This window comes from Amphibalanus amphitrite, unplaced genomic scaffold (genome assembly GCF_019059575.1).
Source record: "Amphibalanus amphitrite isolate SeventyFive unplaced genomic scaffold, NRLGWU_Aamphi_draft 000027F_arrow, whole genome shotgun sequence".
Classification (NCBI taxonomy): domain Eukaryota; kingdom Metazoa; phylum Arthropoda; class Thecostraca; order Balanomorpha; family Balanidae; genus Amphibalanus; species Amphibalanus amphitrite.
In genome coordinates, this window is record NW_024881523.1 from 335,132 (window position 1) to 352,690 (window position 17,559).

The 17,559-nt window shown below is 49.8% G+C and overlaps 1 protein-coding gene across 3 annotated transcripts in view; it reads left to right on the plus strand.

Annotated features, from left to right (window-relative positions):
* Window positions 1-17,559, plus strand: part of LOC122364123 (microtubule-associated serine/threonine-protein kinase 3-like) — a 118,326-nt gene that overhangs the window by 3,192 nt on the left and 97,575 nt on the right. For 2 of the 3 annotated variants that reach the window (XM_043334229.1, XM_043334252.1), the window contains exons 2-3: window positions 206-441; window positions 1,564-1,701. In XM_043334229.1, the coding sequence (XP_043190164.1) occupies window positions 280-441; window positions 1,564-1,701 (300 nt within the window). In that variant the 5' untranslated portion in view covers window positions 206-279. Of the gene's footprint in view, window positions 1-205; window positions 442-1,563; window positions 1,702-13,706; window positions 14,121-17,559 lie in introns of those variants that run through there. The other variant, XM_043334243.1, reaches the window with a different exon arrangement.

A 17,559-nucleotide genomic window follows, 5' to 3' on the forward strand; every position in this document is an offset into this window, starting at 1 on the left:
GTCGTCAATCCGCTTGTACCCTAAGCCGCGGCTAACGACCGTCTGTACCCATTTGTCATGTCTTTTCTGCTCGTCATTAGTTGGCTTGTATGCAACAGGTCACTGCTCTGCTCTCCGTTACCGCTGATATTGATTTCCTGACTCACACGTGCCGTGCGCGCTGCTCGGTGGCGCCGCGTTCCTGACCGACCCTCCGCCCTTTCAGCCGCCGGCGGGCTGCGGTGGCCGGCCGGTGTCCTGTGCTGACCTCCCGCGGTCGGGTACAGACACCGCTGGGCCATGCCGCGGCCGGCGCTGTGGCTAGATGGCGCTACCAGCCGGTGGCGGCGCTACAAGCGCTCCCTGTCGGCGTCTGCCACCGTCCAGGGAGAGGTGGTGCCCTCGGCGGGTCGGGAGCTGGCCTCTCTGATGGCTGACCACGGCCTGATGCGCGTCCTACAGGTCAGCAGCGCCTGCAGGGTGAAATGGAGCACGGGGAGCTCGGGGTATGGATTAGGTGGTAATGAGTTTGGACACATCGCGTTAGGGACACGGATACGACACAGAAGATGGGCACGTACACTTGAGTGTCCGTTTCCACCTTCATTTTGTATCCGTCAGACATCACATGTCCGTGAGAACACGGACTAAGAAAGCGTGGTCAGGCACGGACTCGGTGCGCGGTCACGGGACACGGGCACAGGCCACGGACACCGACACGGTGCGCGGTCATGGTACACGGGCCCGGGACACTCACGAACGGGCACGGAACGCGGATGCGCTAAGTGACACTCACTCAACAGCTGTCGGGCGACGGTGTTGAGCACACAACGATAGAGACATGTTGAAGTATTTTCAATAAACAAATAAGCAATAACAATTTTGTATTCCTTTAGAAAAAATACTCATTATTATCTTCATTGAGTATTTTCTAGTTTCTTTTTCGCGTTCCTAAGAAAAGGCCATAAATGTTAGCTGAATGACGTTTTTATTGCTTCAATCAGCATTTGCATGATTCCCGCCAGAAAAAGTGAGATTTTAAAATGGTAAAAAATGCCTCAAACTTTCGCTGAGGCAGAGAGGTGGGGTTGCACTAAAAATATGTTTTTCTGGCATTGAAAAGAGCAATAAATGTCGTGCAACTTTATACGGTACGAATGATCTATTGTTGCTTTTTTGAGATTCTGCTTCTTGCAAGGCGCAATCATACATATAGCGGCAAACAAGTTTTCGAAAATCGCATGGGCGCAAAGCACTTCGAGAGATTATTGTCATTTCTGGATCATTGTGGATAGCTTTATAGTGACCTATTTCTGTGTTGTTGATAAGTGAGGCCCTTTCCTAATGGTGTTTAAAGAGCTTCAATGCTAATTTGCCTAATGACAAGGAATGAAAATGGCGCTCCTATTCTCTATCATGCCCATAATTACTACTATTTGCCCTTGCTATTAGTATAAGTAATTTATTTCTTTCAATTCCCTATATGGGCTTGTTATGTAATGTCCATTTTGCAGACATACTCTGGTATTTGGTAACTATATTTCATTTCCAAGCGTACCCTACTGACCATATGTGTGTTTACAGGTGTACCCGAGCGACATGCCAGTGCGTCTGTTCGCCGAACTGAGTCTCTCCGAGGTGTCTAACATTGAGGACGGCCAGACTCGGGCGGAGGTGGAGCGGGCGTTGGAGTTGGCCAGGGAGGCAGTCCTGCAGAGACAGGTGAGTCCCCTGGGTACCGAGTCGCGCTCAGACTCCGCCGGTGCTGCTGGAATTACCGTCCGGGCTGAGCTGTGGCGGCTCTGTGCCCGCCGGCAGAGTGCACCAACTGTCCAAGCCCGGCTGAGCTGTGCGGCTCAGTGTGTGCCACCGCCGGCGGCCTGTGGGGTCGATACCGGGCGTCCGGCGCGGACTGAGAGAACATACCTGCGGCGGGCGGCCGCGCAGACCAACACACAGAGAGAAATGGGAGAGGAGACCGGCACACAGAAACGGGGGAAGAGAGAGCAGACCGATACACACTCACAGAGAGACTGGGGAGGAGAGAGTGGACCGACACACAGAGGCAGGGAGGAGAGGAGAGAGGAGACCGATATGGAGAGAGGTGGGAAGGATAGAGGAGAGAGCGGACCAGCACACGGACGGGGAAGGAGAGAGAAGAGGATAGGACAGGAGACGAATGGACGGTGCCCTGAGTGCCGCCCGCCTCCGTCCATCTACGAGATGGGATTGAATGTCGCCCGTGGGATGAAGGTTCGGTGCAAAGGAGAGAGTAGAGAGGCAGGAGGCAGAGCAGCGTTCCTAATTACGGAAACGGGGCTATTGTGACAGTTTGAAAGAAAGACGGAGCGAGGTGTGCCATGTTATTTTGGCAGCCAAGGTTTCAATTAAATTGAATTATTTAGTCTGCGCTTTTTGCCAATAAGATTTGGCCAATATAGTCATAAGGGGCAACTTGAAACAGGAGAGTTGAGACCGAGGAGGCTTGTTAAGATGAGAGTCGGCATAAAAATGCGTGATGAGGCATTTTTGAGCTTCCTTTTGTACCACAGTATGGCTAAGTTTCTAGTTATGAAATTGAATAGGGCAAACTAAAGACCTAAACAAATGTTATCACAAGCTAAATTTATCCATTACGGACTACGATATAAGTGATTATAAGAAAGTTAGGACTACATTAGTTATTTAATGTACACGCTTATATAGACAAACTTTCTGGTCCATTATGCATTACGCACTATTATGATTGTTCAATTCTTCAATTATATTCTGGGTTGCCACTATCTTCAGCGAGGATGCCGCTACAACGATATAATAGTAATTGATAAATTACGTGTATACGTGCACTGAACGGAATGATCTAACTTCTTCCTAGTATTTGTGTATGATTTTGATGTTGCTGGGCATATCACTATCACCGCACAACCTCAGGTGCTGCATATCTATGTCAATGATCATACCATGGATGCAAATGTTTGCTATTTCCATGGCCCTCTGCGATTTTCATGAGTATCCCGTGATTTTCATGACCTTCTGCTGTCCCATTTTATTCATTTATGCGTTTTCCCTCGTGAGCTACGTCATACCTCTGATGCAACGTGCATCCAGTCCATGATCACAAATCACAATATACCCTCTCCCGATCTACAGATATGCCGATGTAGCCCCGGTCAGTCCTCTATGCCTCTGCGGCCCCGGTCAGTCCTCTGTGCCTCTGCGGCCACGGCTAGTCCCTGTTGCGTCGTCACACCACCTCCCGGGCCCACGGCGGCGGTCGGCGGATCGAACTCTGTCCCGTCCCGATCCGGTCTGGTCAGACGTCCGACGATCGAGCGGTGCGCACCGACCACCGGAACAGGCACTGATACGCAGGGCGGGCACCCATGGGCCATTCATCGGACTCAGGGGTGGGCGGAGGCGGCATAAGACTGCCATTGGACTCGGGTGCCGAGTGGTGGCTAGACGGCGCCATTGGATTCAGGGGACATACTGGGACGAGGGCAGGACCGTACCACTGGACCCAGGGGACGGACTGGGGCAAGGGCAGGGCTGTTCCATCGGCCCCAGGTGCAGGCGTTGTCAGGCACGACAGTGCCATTGACCCCGAATACATGAGCAAGTAAATGCGTATCAGGAACGGATTTTCCTATTTGCTCAGCAATGTGAGCCGTATGTAATACGCATCTACTCTGCTCATATATCCCCAGCCATTGACCCAGGGGGCGAGCGGGGGCGTTGTCAGGCACGACAGGGTCATTGGACCGAGCAGACGGCCGGGGACCAGATCATTCATTGTAGATAGGTCTTGAGGAGGGTGGCCGGGCTGGAATTGGATGTGGAATTCAGACGTGGCCGGCCGATGGAATTGGATTGAGCAGAACCGGCCACCACTTGTTGCAGATCCCGCTGATAGGCTGAGAGATATCCGCGGAAAGGCTATTTCGCCGCAGCGTATTGGCTGAAGAGTCTAACCCAGCAGCCATATGGAACAGACGATAACCGGCCGGCACCTGCTAAGATATATGTGGGCTGGACTGCGATCTCATTATGGAGTTAATTCATGCATCAGCATTGTGCACGTTCTAGGCTGTAAAACCTATGTCTTATTTTGAATGAACATTGATGCACACCGCGTCCGTGGCCAACACCGCGACACCGATGTCTCATAGTCAACCCGGGATACCTCTGCGTCTTCTCGCCAACCCTGACGCACCGGCGTCGCATTGAACCCCTACTGCCTTCGCCAGCCCCGAGTTCCTATTGAACCCCTGCTGCCGCGGCCGGCCACCGGCGTCACGCTAACGAGGCCGCCGTGTGTACCATTGAGGTGATTCCTGACGTCAGATAATTAGTCAACCAAGGTCTGACTTGCGACTACCCACCTGATCCGAATGGTGCAGCGCACACGGTACAGTCCATTGCTGGCTATCTTATCAATAGCGCATTGGTGGACGGCCGACGGTGTGCTTTGAGTTGCTCCGACGGTGGATGCTTTTGTGTAGTGTCAGTGCTCTGGAGGGTTATTAGACTACACAGGATGTGCTCTGTATAGCAGAGATGTGCAGACGTGCAGGACCTACTTTGCTCAGTTTCTGTGGCAGGCTAGTCGCCGGGGTGACGGTGATAAGGCTGGAAGGAGTTCTAGGCGGTGCGAGCGAGGCCATTCAACAGCCGCCTTTGCTATACGTCGGTCTGCTCTAAATAAGAGTCAGCAGCATCACTGCCATATGTCCGCCGGCTCTAAAGGTGTCAGTAATGTCACTGCTATTCGTCGGTCTACTCTTAAGCGTCAGCCATGCCACTGCTGTATGTTGGCCGGCTCCAAAGGTGCCAGTTCTGGCACTGCCATAATATGTCGTCCGGCTCTAAAAGTGTCGGCACTTTCTCATTATGTGGCCATCTCAGTGGCGAGCAGTAATGTCACTGCTATATGCCAGCCACTTCAGTGACGGGCAGTAATGTCTTTACTGTGCGTCGGCCACTTCAGTGACGGGCAGTAATGTCACTGCTTAATATCGCCTGGTCCCAAAGGCATCAGTAATATCTATCCACTGCGGTATGCCTGCTGCTCCAGAGACGAGCAGTAATCGCAGCGTTTTCTGATGGCAACATAACCTAGGCTGATGGCTAAATAACATAACCTAGGCTGATGGCTAAATGCCACGCGATATTGGCAACATTGTTACATTACATTGCAGTGCGTTTCTTTTTCGTTGCGTTAGAATTAAATCAAAAGGTACATACGTCCGTATGAAATATCAACGGACAGTTAGCGGCACCTTCTTTGCTGTAAAGGTCATCATGTAAATGGTTAATGCGCCCTAGGTAAAGTGTTTATCTTAATTTATGCTTTAATGGCTTCAGCAGCCAGCGCTTGAATGACGTTTTGGCTCGTGCGCTTGAGCGTCTTGAGTGATGTCTCAATTTGGTTGATTTGAACAGCCGTTTTTCTCCTTTGATATTTGCAGAGTGATAGGGCTATCGTATACATATGTGGTTATTCCTTCAGTTTGTTTGCTATATGATGTGGTGAACTTATTTAACCGGCTCTGATGAGCTCTGTAAGGGAAGCTGGAATATTCGTCCGGTACCTATTGTGATTGGCGTTCACTGCCGACGCTAATGCCGCTCCAGCGAACCTCCGACAGCCATAGTCAAATCAACGATTTCAACGATTTCCTGGTCTAGTCCCGGATCTGGGACCGGCAGCCAAATAGACTGACAGGCAAATCTGTAACCAGCGGACAGATGAACTGCTGGTATACTATGGGACCAGTGGCCAGCAGGACTGCTTGTATTATGTAGGGCTGATGGTCTTAGACTGATAGCAAAATATGTGACCAGCGGCCAACAAATTGATAAAGATGTATTGAACCAGAGGGCTTACTGAACTGGAAAGTGAAACATTACCTGGCAGTGTGGTCAACTCCTGCGGCCGAATAGAATGACGATATGGTTGAGACCGTTGGCCAGTAGCATAACTTATATGTCTCTCTTGCCATAATCGCTAGTCCCACCGCCTTCGACAGGTCATATCCAACATCTTGCCGGTTTTAACCGGCTTGCACGCCGCGTGACACGCATGTGTTCACGCACAGAGAAGCTTACCTTTATCAGCATGGCATTACCGTCGACGGTTCGGTGATGAACCGAACGAACTGTGCCCCAGGTGCGGCACTGATATTGCCTAGACACCTCCCAATCCCACGAGCGTGCAGTGGTTGGCACGCACAGAGTGCTCGAATTAATGGGCTCAGCGGATTATCCAATATGACACGTGTTGTGTGACGTCTTATTTGCACCTGCACTTACACATTTTTCATACAAAGTGCATTTGTTTCATTTGCATATGGGTACCCGTCAAAATTCGTGGAGATTTGGGTCGATATTTGTCCCACAACTGATTTCCTAGAAATCATTACCTTTTCATAAACCATGCACCCTAGGCTGTTCACAGTTGAAATTATTCAAAAATGCCATTGCGCATGCGCGTAAAATGGTCCGTGACCCAGAAAAAAATAAAATTTTCTTCTGGGTCACGCATTATCAAACCAGATACGTTCACTCACCTCATGCGTGATATAACCCCCTTATCGGCAATGACCTTCTCCACACATAGGCGGAAAGACTTGCATGTCTTGATGATGTAGGTGGGCAGAATTTCTCTTCTGCAAGTAAATCTGCAAGTTCGTATGCGTGCACATACGAACTTCAACACTTCAGCACTTCTTTATAAAATGTGCATGTCTATGTGTGGTATGTTAGTAATTGTGTGTGTGTGTGTGTGTTTTTTTTTTGTGCGGCTGATGTGTGGGTGCTTTCTCTATAACTGAATGTGTTTTTGTTTTGCTTTTGTTCTTGTGTGTGTCCTCGGTATGTGTGGGCTGTGTGCGTGCAATTGTTTGGGTCTGTTTTTGTTTCTGTGTGCGTCGTACGTGTGGGTGTTTGGCATTATCGCTCTGCGGTCTGCCTATAGTTGTGTTTGTGCCTTTAATTGGTTTGTGCTACTGTTTACTGTTGTGGAGCATGCGTGGGCGGCATGTCTGTAATTGTTTGTGCCTGTGATTTTTGTTTTGTGTGTAATAGTGTACGTATGGGTGGTCTGTCTCTAATTGTTTTGTGCTACTGTGTTGTGTGTAGTGTATGCGCGGTCTGTCTGTAACTGTTTGTGTCTGTGTTTTTTGTACCTCAGTGTGTGTACCGTGTGTATGTGTGGGCGGCTGGTACCTGGTGGCGCCAGGTGACCGTGGCCCCCCGACCACTGCACCGGCCGGCGGCAATCAATGCCGGGACTGCGTGCGGGCCCGCGCTCCGGCCGCACGGCACTGGGCGGCCGGCCGGCGCGGCCGACGGTTGTGTGGTACGGTACGGTACAGTGCGGTACCGTACCGTATGGTGTAGCGCAGTACGGTACAGTGGCTGTGGTGCAGCGCGTTACGGAACGGTGCCGTATGGCGCAGTGTGGTGTGGTGCAGGTTTTGAAGAGCGGCTGTCGAGGACTGAGCTCGATGTACTTTCCACATCCTACGTGAAGTTCCAACCTGTCCTCCTCATGCAAAAATATCTCTTGTCGCGCTTAAATATCGCCATTTGACAGGTTATCAAATATTTTTTTCTAACACTAAAATATTTTAAATCATGGTCTTTTTGGGTCTGCCTTAACCCGGCAGTTGCTGGGGTATTTCGCCACCCACCGTTTGCTGGAGGGGGGGGGGGGGGCGTTAAACGCCCCCAGCCGATAACTCGAGAACCAATCGGCGCAGCGAAACGCACGAGGCGGCAAACGAAAGAGCGCGACGAGACGCTTCAGATGAGTACTTAGAAGTTGAATTTTGAGGTCACAGGTCGGGTCAAGGTCAGGTCAAACACCTGAAATCGGGCTTTCAGTAGCATGGACTTCAGGACTTCGCAATGGGCGCCTCTCGCCAGAAACTCTGTCAAAACGGTGCACAATCCATCCTATAAGGCCTACAAGAGTGTCAGCTCCATATAGGGGTCAGTCAAGCATAGGTCAGGGTCAAGGTCAGGTCAACCGGGTAGGCACATATCCCCGAAAATCAAAACTGATATTCGCAGCCTGTGACACATGTTTTATAGGTAATTTGGGGCGTAGAACACGATGGTGACATTCATTTTATCATATGTGTACGTGTTTGGCTCAAAAAGTTCAATTTAAGAAATTCATGTATCATGGTCGTGAAGTAGTCACGAAAAATTGCCAAGATTCAGTTCAAGATTTTGGAATATGCGGAACGATAATCAATAATCGAAGATAGCCATTTGATTGATCATGGTATTGGCAGTCTAATGGCGTTTACGGCATGTCTGTATGTCTATTCTGTGATTTTATATGATTTTTTGAACATATGCCGTTTTTGGTCGAAAACTCAGAAATCATGACGTCACTAAAACCTCGATATCTCAAAAATTTTCCGACCGATTTTTTTGAAACTTTGTCACAATAAACTTCAATCAATTCCCTACAGGTACCCAAAATTTGGCGCGCCTGCGGCGCGCCGTTTTTATGCTATGGCCCGGCGAAAAAAGTGGGGGCGTTTAACGCCCCCCCCCCAGCAACTTGCGGGTTAACCCGCGCACCGACGGGGGGGGGGGCGGATATCTGCCCCCCCCCCCTGAGGTTTTTCGCGGATAGCGGGAAAACCGCGGCGCGAAATTTGGTATGACTATTCTCTCATCAATTTTACACATGGTGTGCAAGTTTGAACCTCCTAACTTTTAAGGTCAGGTCACCAGGTCACTTTGAATGACCCAACCTCAAGTCACTTTTTTGCAACTTTGTCACCGTGCCAGAGCTACAGTAGATGTCGGAGGCCTTTGAAAGTCGCAGGATGTTATTAGGTCATTAGTAGCTACAATTTGTATATCTCGGAATTTTGATGTCGGTGACCTAAGGTCAGGTCAATTTCGCGACCTCCCCATTATAAGTCAATGGGGGAAAAATCAACTCCCTGTTTTTACCACTAAAACGGGTCGGAATGGCCCCATATACCATACATGACTTCACATACGATCAACCTTCACTACCTTGAGGTCTGTTTTGCTGTTGGGCAGCTGTAAGGTCATGTGACGTCATCAAAGGTCACCAAAGGTTTTTTGCCAATAACTCCTTACAGGAACAAGATACAGCCGCGCGGATGGTCTCATTGTGTTCAGCTCGTCAAGACGCATCGAATGATATACATGATGACCTCGAGGTCACGTGACCTGAGGTCAACCTTTGACCTTGACCTTTCGAGGTCAACATATATATCATTCGATGCGGATTGACGAGAGGATCACGATGATGCCCTTAGTTTGTTCCTATCTTGACTACTTCGAAAGTTATTCGAGAAAAACCCTCTCCATATCTAGCGCCGCCATTTTGACTTTTTCGACCCCTGTGACGTCATCTTTGACCTGACCTGAAAATGACCTCAGTAAAAATTGTAGACCTTGTCCGTGCGTATCCGATGCCGTTTACCGCTTGTCGCTATCTTGCTTCGTTCTCGAGATCTCAGGGGGTGGGGGCGGTCATCCGCCCCCCCCCCCGTCGGTACTAAGTTGGCGCAGACCCCCGTCGGTGCGCGGGTTAAACCATTTCTATGAAACTGATTTGTTTGATTCGCTTACATAAGACTGAGGTGGTTTGCCCATTTTAATTGGTTCTTAAGGAAATGAGTATTCCTATTTGGTGGATGTTCTTCGTGACGTCAATGAGACAATCACACAGCTTTGATGGTCTGAAAATGTGCAAATATAAAGCATTTTGTTATTTATTACCATACATATTTATACTGAACCAGCTGATGGCAACTTTCCATTTTAATTGGTATTGTGTTGCATGTGAAACTTCCGGGGTGCATGTCTCACATTACATTTCTTGCAGTAACAATTAGAGTAGATGCTACGGGACACTCCTTACTTCTGCCAGTCAAATATTTCGAACGAGTTGGAGACATGGAACAATGTCACCGGGCGAAGCACAATGCGAATGTTAAAAACAAAACATTCGCTGCATTCGTGACAGGCAACGCGCCTTTTTCCGCGAAGTTGTTTAGCTCCATTCGGGCTGAAAGACTTACAGACCGCCGAACTTGAGTCCTACGGCCGTGGTGTAGGTAGAAAACCGTTATGTCTAGTGAAAGTTGCCTAATGGTGCACCGGTGCAGTAAAAATGGCGGCTCCTTGATTGTTGAAAGTAGGTCCAAAACATCTAGTTCCCCAGTCTTTCTTGTTTACGAATTCTGCATGACATTGACCGGTCGTCACTATTGTTACACCTCGCATACGTCACGTATCGCGATAATAAATTCATTTTCTCTTCGATTTCCGTTCTGAGATCGCTCATGCATTTCAACCTTCCTTGGGAGGCTCGCATGTATAGGGATCGTTATCATTACTGTCGGTTGTCACAACCGACGTGCGGCCATTCGTTTCCTTGGTTTTCCAGGGGGTTGTGCTTTGACGATTACACCTTGTAACGATAACGCTCAACTAAAAGATGTGGTGCCAACACTCTACTTCATCAATTTTGATAACGTGAAATGTGTTTTGCTGCTATCTGAAAGTTGCATTAGGTACGCGTTGCTGCGTATGTAATATTTATTTGCCAGCTTGTGATATGCAATGGAAATAACTCTTACAAGCAATGTATCAGCGCATTATTATATTACGTATTATTTACGATCTAACTACAAGTCAGTTCTCCTCCGACAAAGGCAGCTGATTGTGACTCAGTAGCTGGACATTTCTCTCGGTGGGACAGGCCGGAGAAGTTTCTCCGACCCTGGCCTCTCCTCACCCATCCGGAGCTGGCCCGTCGCTTACCGCTGCCGCTCCGATAGGGACCCCGTCCAACCGTCTGCAGCGGCGGCCGCGCGCGCCTTATCGCGGTAGCGGTCCCGCCTCCCTTCCGCAGTACGCCGCGGCTGTACCCAGTAGTGCGAAGGACGTTCCAGGACGGACAGACGGACGGTGGCGTTACGACAGCTCACGTGAACGCGTTGACAGCCCGCCGGCGTCATCGCTGTGTGGTCGGCGGTCGGCGCCGCGGCGCACACTGGTCGGAAACGCTCCAGCGAGAGGCCAGCGGCCTTTCCGCAAAAGTTTTTTGCTTCTTATTCCACAACTAGTGAAGCAAACTTCATAAAACTTTGCATACCTTCTCTGTCATATGTAAGCTATCATTTGGATGTCAAGCACTAAATATATGACATGAATCTGTTAAGTTATGACGTCATAATTGAGTATAATACAGGATCTAGCACCACTTTAAGTCAACAAGGGAAATTGGGAGCTGCTATTCGGGCACTGGGAATGGTTTCATGCACTCCTTGCAAGGTCCAGTGCTTGACTTTAGCATTGTTGACTTTGCGTGACGTCATATATGACGTCACTAAAGCCATGTAAGTTTTTCGTCAATAACTCCTGATCAGATGGAGCTAGAGAGTCGGGAAAGCCACCATTGGACTCAGGAAGACCTGCCGAATCGAATGATATGCGATATAACCTCCTTCAACCATTTTCGTGACCTGAGGAGCTCCGACCTGACCTTGACCCGAGGTTAACACCTTAACCCTCGCCGGCACAGGGGGGGGGGGGTTTCGCGAATAACTCGCGTAAAAAGCGGCCGATCGCGACGAAACTTTCAGTACCCTCGCATTGATCAATTTTACACGTTCCCTGAAAATTTCATGACCCTGACCCCAATGACCTTTGACCTGTGACCTCTTTTCCGTGACCATGTTTGGCCGAAATCGCGATTCGGCGTATGTCGGCTCGCATTAGCCGCGCGTTTGCAAGCTTTTCGTGGTTTCAAACGTTCGAACATGTGATTTGATGTTGCTCCCATACATTAGGGTGGGTGTCAAGGTCACCTGAAGGTCAGGTCAGGTCATTGACCTTTGGTGACCTCGGGTGACCTCGGTTCACTTTTTCGAGTTTAAATGTTTCTAGGCTAGTTTTTGGAGCGGAATTCGAATTTAGCAACCATTTGAACATTTACGAAGTAGTTTTGGTGCCTTCGTAACATGTTACGAAGCTGTCAGAGGCGGTTGACACGTATTACGAATACCCGTCACAACCCCTACCGGTTGACCTGACCTGACCTGACCCGACCTGGTCTAAATGCTTAAAAACATCATCTCTGATCAAAACTAACACGATATTCGTGATCAGCACCCCGGAAAACCACATAGCAGCCACACTTTACGACTTTCTTACAGGTCCCGATTTTCCCGGTTTTCGGGTCATTGACCTGACCTGGAAGGTCAACCGATGACCTAGGACCTTAAAATTGGGTATCATCGGCTTCGTCTCGTGACGGGCAACACGCTCGTTTTTTCCGCGAAGCTCTAGCTCGATCAGGGGCCAAACGCGAGGGGGAGGGGTCGTACCAACACCCCCCCCCCCCCTTGTGCCGTCGAAGGACGCAAAATGGCCTGTGCCGACGAGGGTTAAGTTGACTTCACCCGAACACCAAGTATAGCATTCAACGCGCCTGAGCTAGACAAACACGATTATGCCAAAATCGCGGCAGTGCGACCATTTTTGGCAAAGTAATTAACCTAAAACCGAGCCCGTGCCTTGTGGCACTTACCTGACCTAAGAGGTCACTGGCTGACCTAAGACCTTAAAATCGGGTAGTACCTAATTTTTGCGTCTTATAACGGCACACAAGCTTGTTTTTTTTCGCGAGGCTCTAGCTCAATTAGAGGCGAAACGGCGAGGGAGTTGTACCAACCCTCCCCGGTCAATGTAGAAAACCAATCGGTCCGGCCAGGATTAAATACCGGAATTGTGATCTAATGTAAAAAGACAGCCCAAGGTAACCCGACGTCAGTGACAGGTGTCCTATATTTGCAGCGTCTTATATTCACGAAGGTTTCAATTTCCACTTTCTTCAGCCGAGTGATGGTTGTCAATAGCAAGGCTCTCTAAATGCAAGCCGTAATCGCCACGCAATATGTGGAAGGCTTTTGATGTCAATACATACATAAGTGCATACATAAAACGCGCTTTTCACAAAATTCGTAAACTCAAGCGCATCTGTTTTTAATGACCAGTCAACTACGCATGGATGCGTGCAGGCCACACAGGTCAGCGACAGCGTAAGCCGGGCGCGGCGGCCGAGCCGAAACTGGGGCGGGGCGGGCGGTAGTTGGGTAGGAAGAGCGGCTCCTGCAAATTTTGCGCAAATATGCGCAATTAGCTTTTATGTTGCCCTGGTGTAAATTTAAATCCTACTTCATCTCACAAAAAATCAGAGTGGAACTAGATGGGACTACCTGTTGTTTCCTTACCTAAACTTTGCAGTTATATTCCAGAATCACTGTAGGAGAGCCTTCATAAAAAAGCTATAGTACATCTTAGTTAGGGAAAAAGTATGCCAAAAATTTTGCACTGACCAGTCGCCAACTTCATAACGAACATTTTGATGCATAATATGTGGGATTTCAATTTGGTGTCTATCAGCAATAAGACTCTGAATATCCGGCTCAAGAAACCTCTTGCTCCGCGTCAGTTTCCGAGTTCTGGGATACCCCATCTTCGGGGGCTGATTGCAGCTATTTTTGGTCACCCGGATTAGTTTTTTTGGCCCAAGTATAATAATTTGATCAATTTCAAATCGATCTATATAAAAAATAATCCGAAACTCCGGAATCGCTCGTGGCCTCTCGTGAGGGCGTTTCCGACCAGTGTGCGGCGGTCCGGCCGACTCGACGGCGGCAGTACAGCGGTGAGCCGACCGAGGGACGGAGCGGAGCGGTGGGTGGTCATCGGTGGACAGTGAATACTGAATAGTGATCGGTGAGCTGTCGACGGTGAACAGTGGACGGACAATGTTGGACGGTTGACGGTCGACAGGGAGAAGTGGCGATGCAGTGAAAGGTGGACGGTGAACGCGGAACAGCGGATACCGACTGGTGATCTGTGAGCGCCGAGACGGACCTCTAAAAGCCGGGAGGATGGCGCGCCCGGTGCCGCTGGCCGATCCTCTGGCGGAGGTGGTCACATACGAGGAGCGCATGCCGGTGGTGCTGCGCCGCCGCGGCTGTCTGATGACGGTCCGAATCGTCAGCGTGGACGAGCCGCCAGCGCCCGAATCACCGCCGGTGCCGCGGGCAGCTCGACCCGACCAGGTCAGCAGGGTGTGAGGCCCGCGCCCTCCAGTCGCAGCTCCTACCCTAGCCCCGCGACCCGCGCCCTCCAGTTGCGACTCCTACCCAAGCCCCGCGACCTGTTCCCCAGCCGCTCCTACCCTCCGCACCGCGGCATCTTCACCTTCATATGCACACCCTCTCACTTCAGTGCATGACTATCTGTAGTTATCCGTGCACTCTTTATTTCCCTTCCACATTGTTGTCTTTTATTTTTTCTTTCTGCCCTGGGCTCCCTTTACTGTTCCTTGTGGCACGAGGGAAATACGATTAAATTCACTCTTATGAAGATGCACGACGAGCTTACTTGTTCTCGTGCTGTGCTCATTGCTTATGTAAAAACAACTACAGTGGGTAACCAGTTCAGTTGCTCTGCGCTCCTCAGGTGAGCCTGTCTTGAAACAACAAGCATGCGGGTCTTCTAAGCATATTGTGATTTGTGGTGACTGCTGGATTGTCAGATCCCTTTGCGTCGAACTGGTATGTGTTGTTTTTGGGAGCACAGCATGTGCGTTACTGCTGAGAGGCATAGTGCAGTCTGCTTTAATGCAGATGCATCTATTCTTGTCTGCCACCAGCATCCGTACCTTGCGTGAGGATATAGACTAGGCTGGACGAAGTTTCGAACTGTTTTGATTTTTGAGTTGTGTGCGTGGGAGATATGAATGGATGAGAATGTGAACTTTCGAAGTTCCTAACGTTGAAGTTATGGATCCTGTGGCGGATGTATATGGCGGATGTACGTCGCTGATGTGTTTTGCACTGGTTTGATGCAGCTGTATTCGAAACAGGTGTCCGCTACTGCACAACGCGCTCCTCTGTAAAAAAGCACACGACTCACATGCTTCAGCATAGCGCACATCGAAACAGCCAATGTTTCATATTCGAGCCGTAGCGTCGAACTCGACGGACACACCTTCGAGTCGGCTCTTGCCTTTCCGTCCACCGATCTACTGACCCAGGGCTGGTATGATTGGATATGTTGCTTTTCGTGCTTCTGGTCGCGATAGTTTGTCCAAGTAGCACAAGCAGCTGCTTAGAAATACATTGGCCCGTTAGCAGGCAGCGTTAATGCAACCTACCTACTTCTGTTGACTCTCTGTTCCTCCCGGGAACTCGGAAAGGTCACGTATGTTTGATGACCTACCACACAATCACTCAGTGAGTGATCATCCCGACCTGAAATGTCAGAGTAATGAATTACTCATCCACTAGGCTATCGCAATACGGCAGGTATGTTTGGCTTATGTTGCGTTTGGGCTTCCCCTATCATCTGTTCATCTGTTACTGGCGGCTGAATGTCGCTGGCTGATCTCCGATATCTGCCCATTTCCATTGGCCGCTCCAGATGCATTAAAACCGAATGACACTTGGCCGGTGAGCGGAATGAGTGCTTTCATCCAGTCGCTCCCCAGTCGCACACGGAATCGTGCTCTCTGGCTCGATCATTGCTGGGCAACTCCCTGTGACTCCCGGTGGGTTATCCGACCATAGCGAGGTGGACTAAGGAACACAGATGGCTTAGCAAGCATAGAACCTGTCATACATGCTGCACAATGCACGCTTCAATGACTGGCTCTTTTTAACCCAGAGTGGGTAATGAATATTTGTATTCATCGGCAGCTCCATCTCGTTGGATCGATTAGTGCATATTTCTGCCGCTAGATGTCGGGGCATCGAGCGCCTGAAGTTATGCTGTGCCGCACGACACGAACCAATCCAACGGGAAAGCCCGCTAGCTCCAAGTCCACAACTAAAGAGCGCCGGGAGTGAGGATGGTCGCTGCAGCTGCTTACTTAGTTCGATGGGCGGCAGCAGCTGGGCACCTTCTGGTGGGTGGTGGCCCATGCTTCATCGTCCATCTACCAGTGACGGCGACCCACTAATTCTGCACCCATTAACATTGGTCGCCCCTGGTGCTGCAGCCTAATTTGGGCGCCGCTTACACTAAATTATATCGAACGTGCGATAATGCGTGTCTACAGGTAACGTATTACATTCATGAATAGATTGCGAAAGGCGAGACCTACTGGAATCTGCAATTTTTATTTGTATGTTTGTTTCTTCCTAAAGCATGGGAGTAGAAACTTCGAAAACGCATAGGTAGATGACGATTAAGAAAACCGCTTTTTCAGCGGAACTGGTTTTGGCTTTATTACATTGAGTCTTTGGAGATGAGGCAGTTATTGATCAATGTCTTATGTCTGTGCGACGAGGCTTGGGGACCCATGCTAGGCTTCTTAGGCTTACGAGCGGCAGTGTGCGGCGTATAGGTTTGCTAAGGACAGCTAAGGCAGACGCTTTACGGCGGACGGCCACTGCCGCCACATCAAATTCCCGGCTAATAAGCCGCAATTTTCGGTGTGTGCCGTCAGCTAGGAGCGGTGTTGCGTGATAGTTAAGCTGCCGAGAAGTGCGATTATTTTGTCACGCGCCTTGTGACATCACACTGACTAGACGGCCCGTGATATAACGATAAGTGGTTCCGTGACATCACGGTGATCATCTCTGGCTTCATGGTAAGCTGCCAACGACTCACGGTGAGTTCTTTGTGACATAACTCTGAACCAATCCTACGATCACGGAGCCGCTCCGTGACATCACGGTGATCTACTCCTTAGACTCGCGTTTAACTAACTACGTGAGGTTACTTCGTGACCTCACGAGTCACAGCGAAACTCACGCTCACGGTGAGCCGGCCAATAACGCCTCGATGTCATCACGTTAAGCCACTCCGTGACGCCTCGTGACCTAACGATGAATCACTCTGTGACGAAGCCACTTCTTCATGAGGGCAGGTCCACTCTACCTTATCGCGCGCCTGTTGACGCATACTGTTTGAGCGAGCCTTAATCAATTACCGGTGGGGTGATACGGACTGTTGACCGACTACCGCGGTATCCAGTGGCCCTACGGGACCAGGTGACGGGGACCTTCGTACGGGTGGTGTACCGATAGCATACGGGTGGCGTACGGATAGTCGGATATTTTACAGGAAGGTGTGCGAATGGCTTTGAGCCAGTGTGCTAGTGCCATAAAACCACTAGTTTATATGGGAGTGGGACATACGTTATACGCGGGGCCTATGATACGCACTTTGTGCGAGGTTTGTGCACGCTGTTATATATTTTTTTGAACCCCCATCTTTTCCATACATTTTGCAAACATTTAGTAAAAAAACTCCTTACGAAATGCCAAATATGGACGATGTTCGGAAAGTGTTCGGATGATTCAGTTCGGGCTATGTATCCAAAACGAAGGTTGTCTAGCTCGCTGCAGTTGATTAACGTGCCTATCGTGACACGGGTTCGGCGGCACCACCGTCGTCGTCGCGCGAGTCATTCCATACTGTCGCGCTGGACGGCGGATGACAGGCCATTCGGGCCGGACTGGGCTGATGGGCCTGAGAGTAATGTGCCGT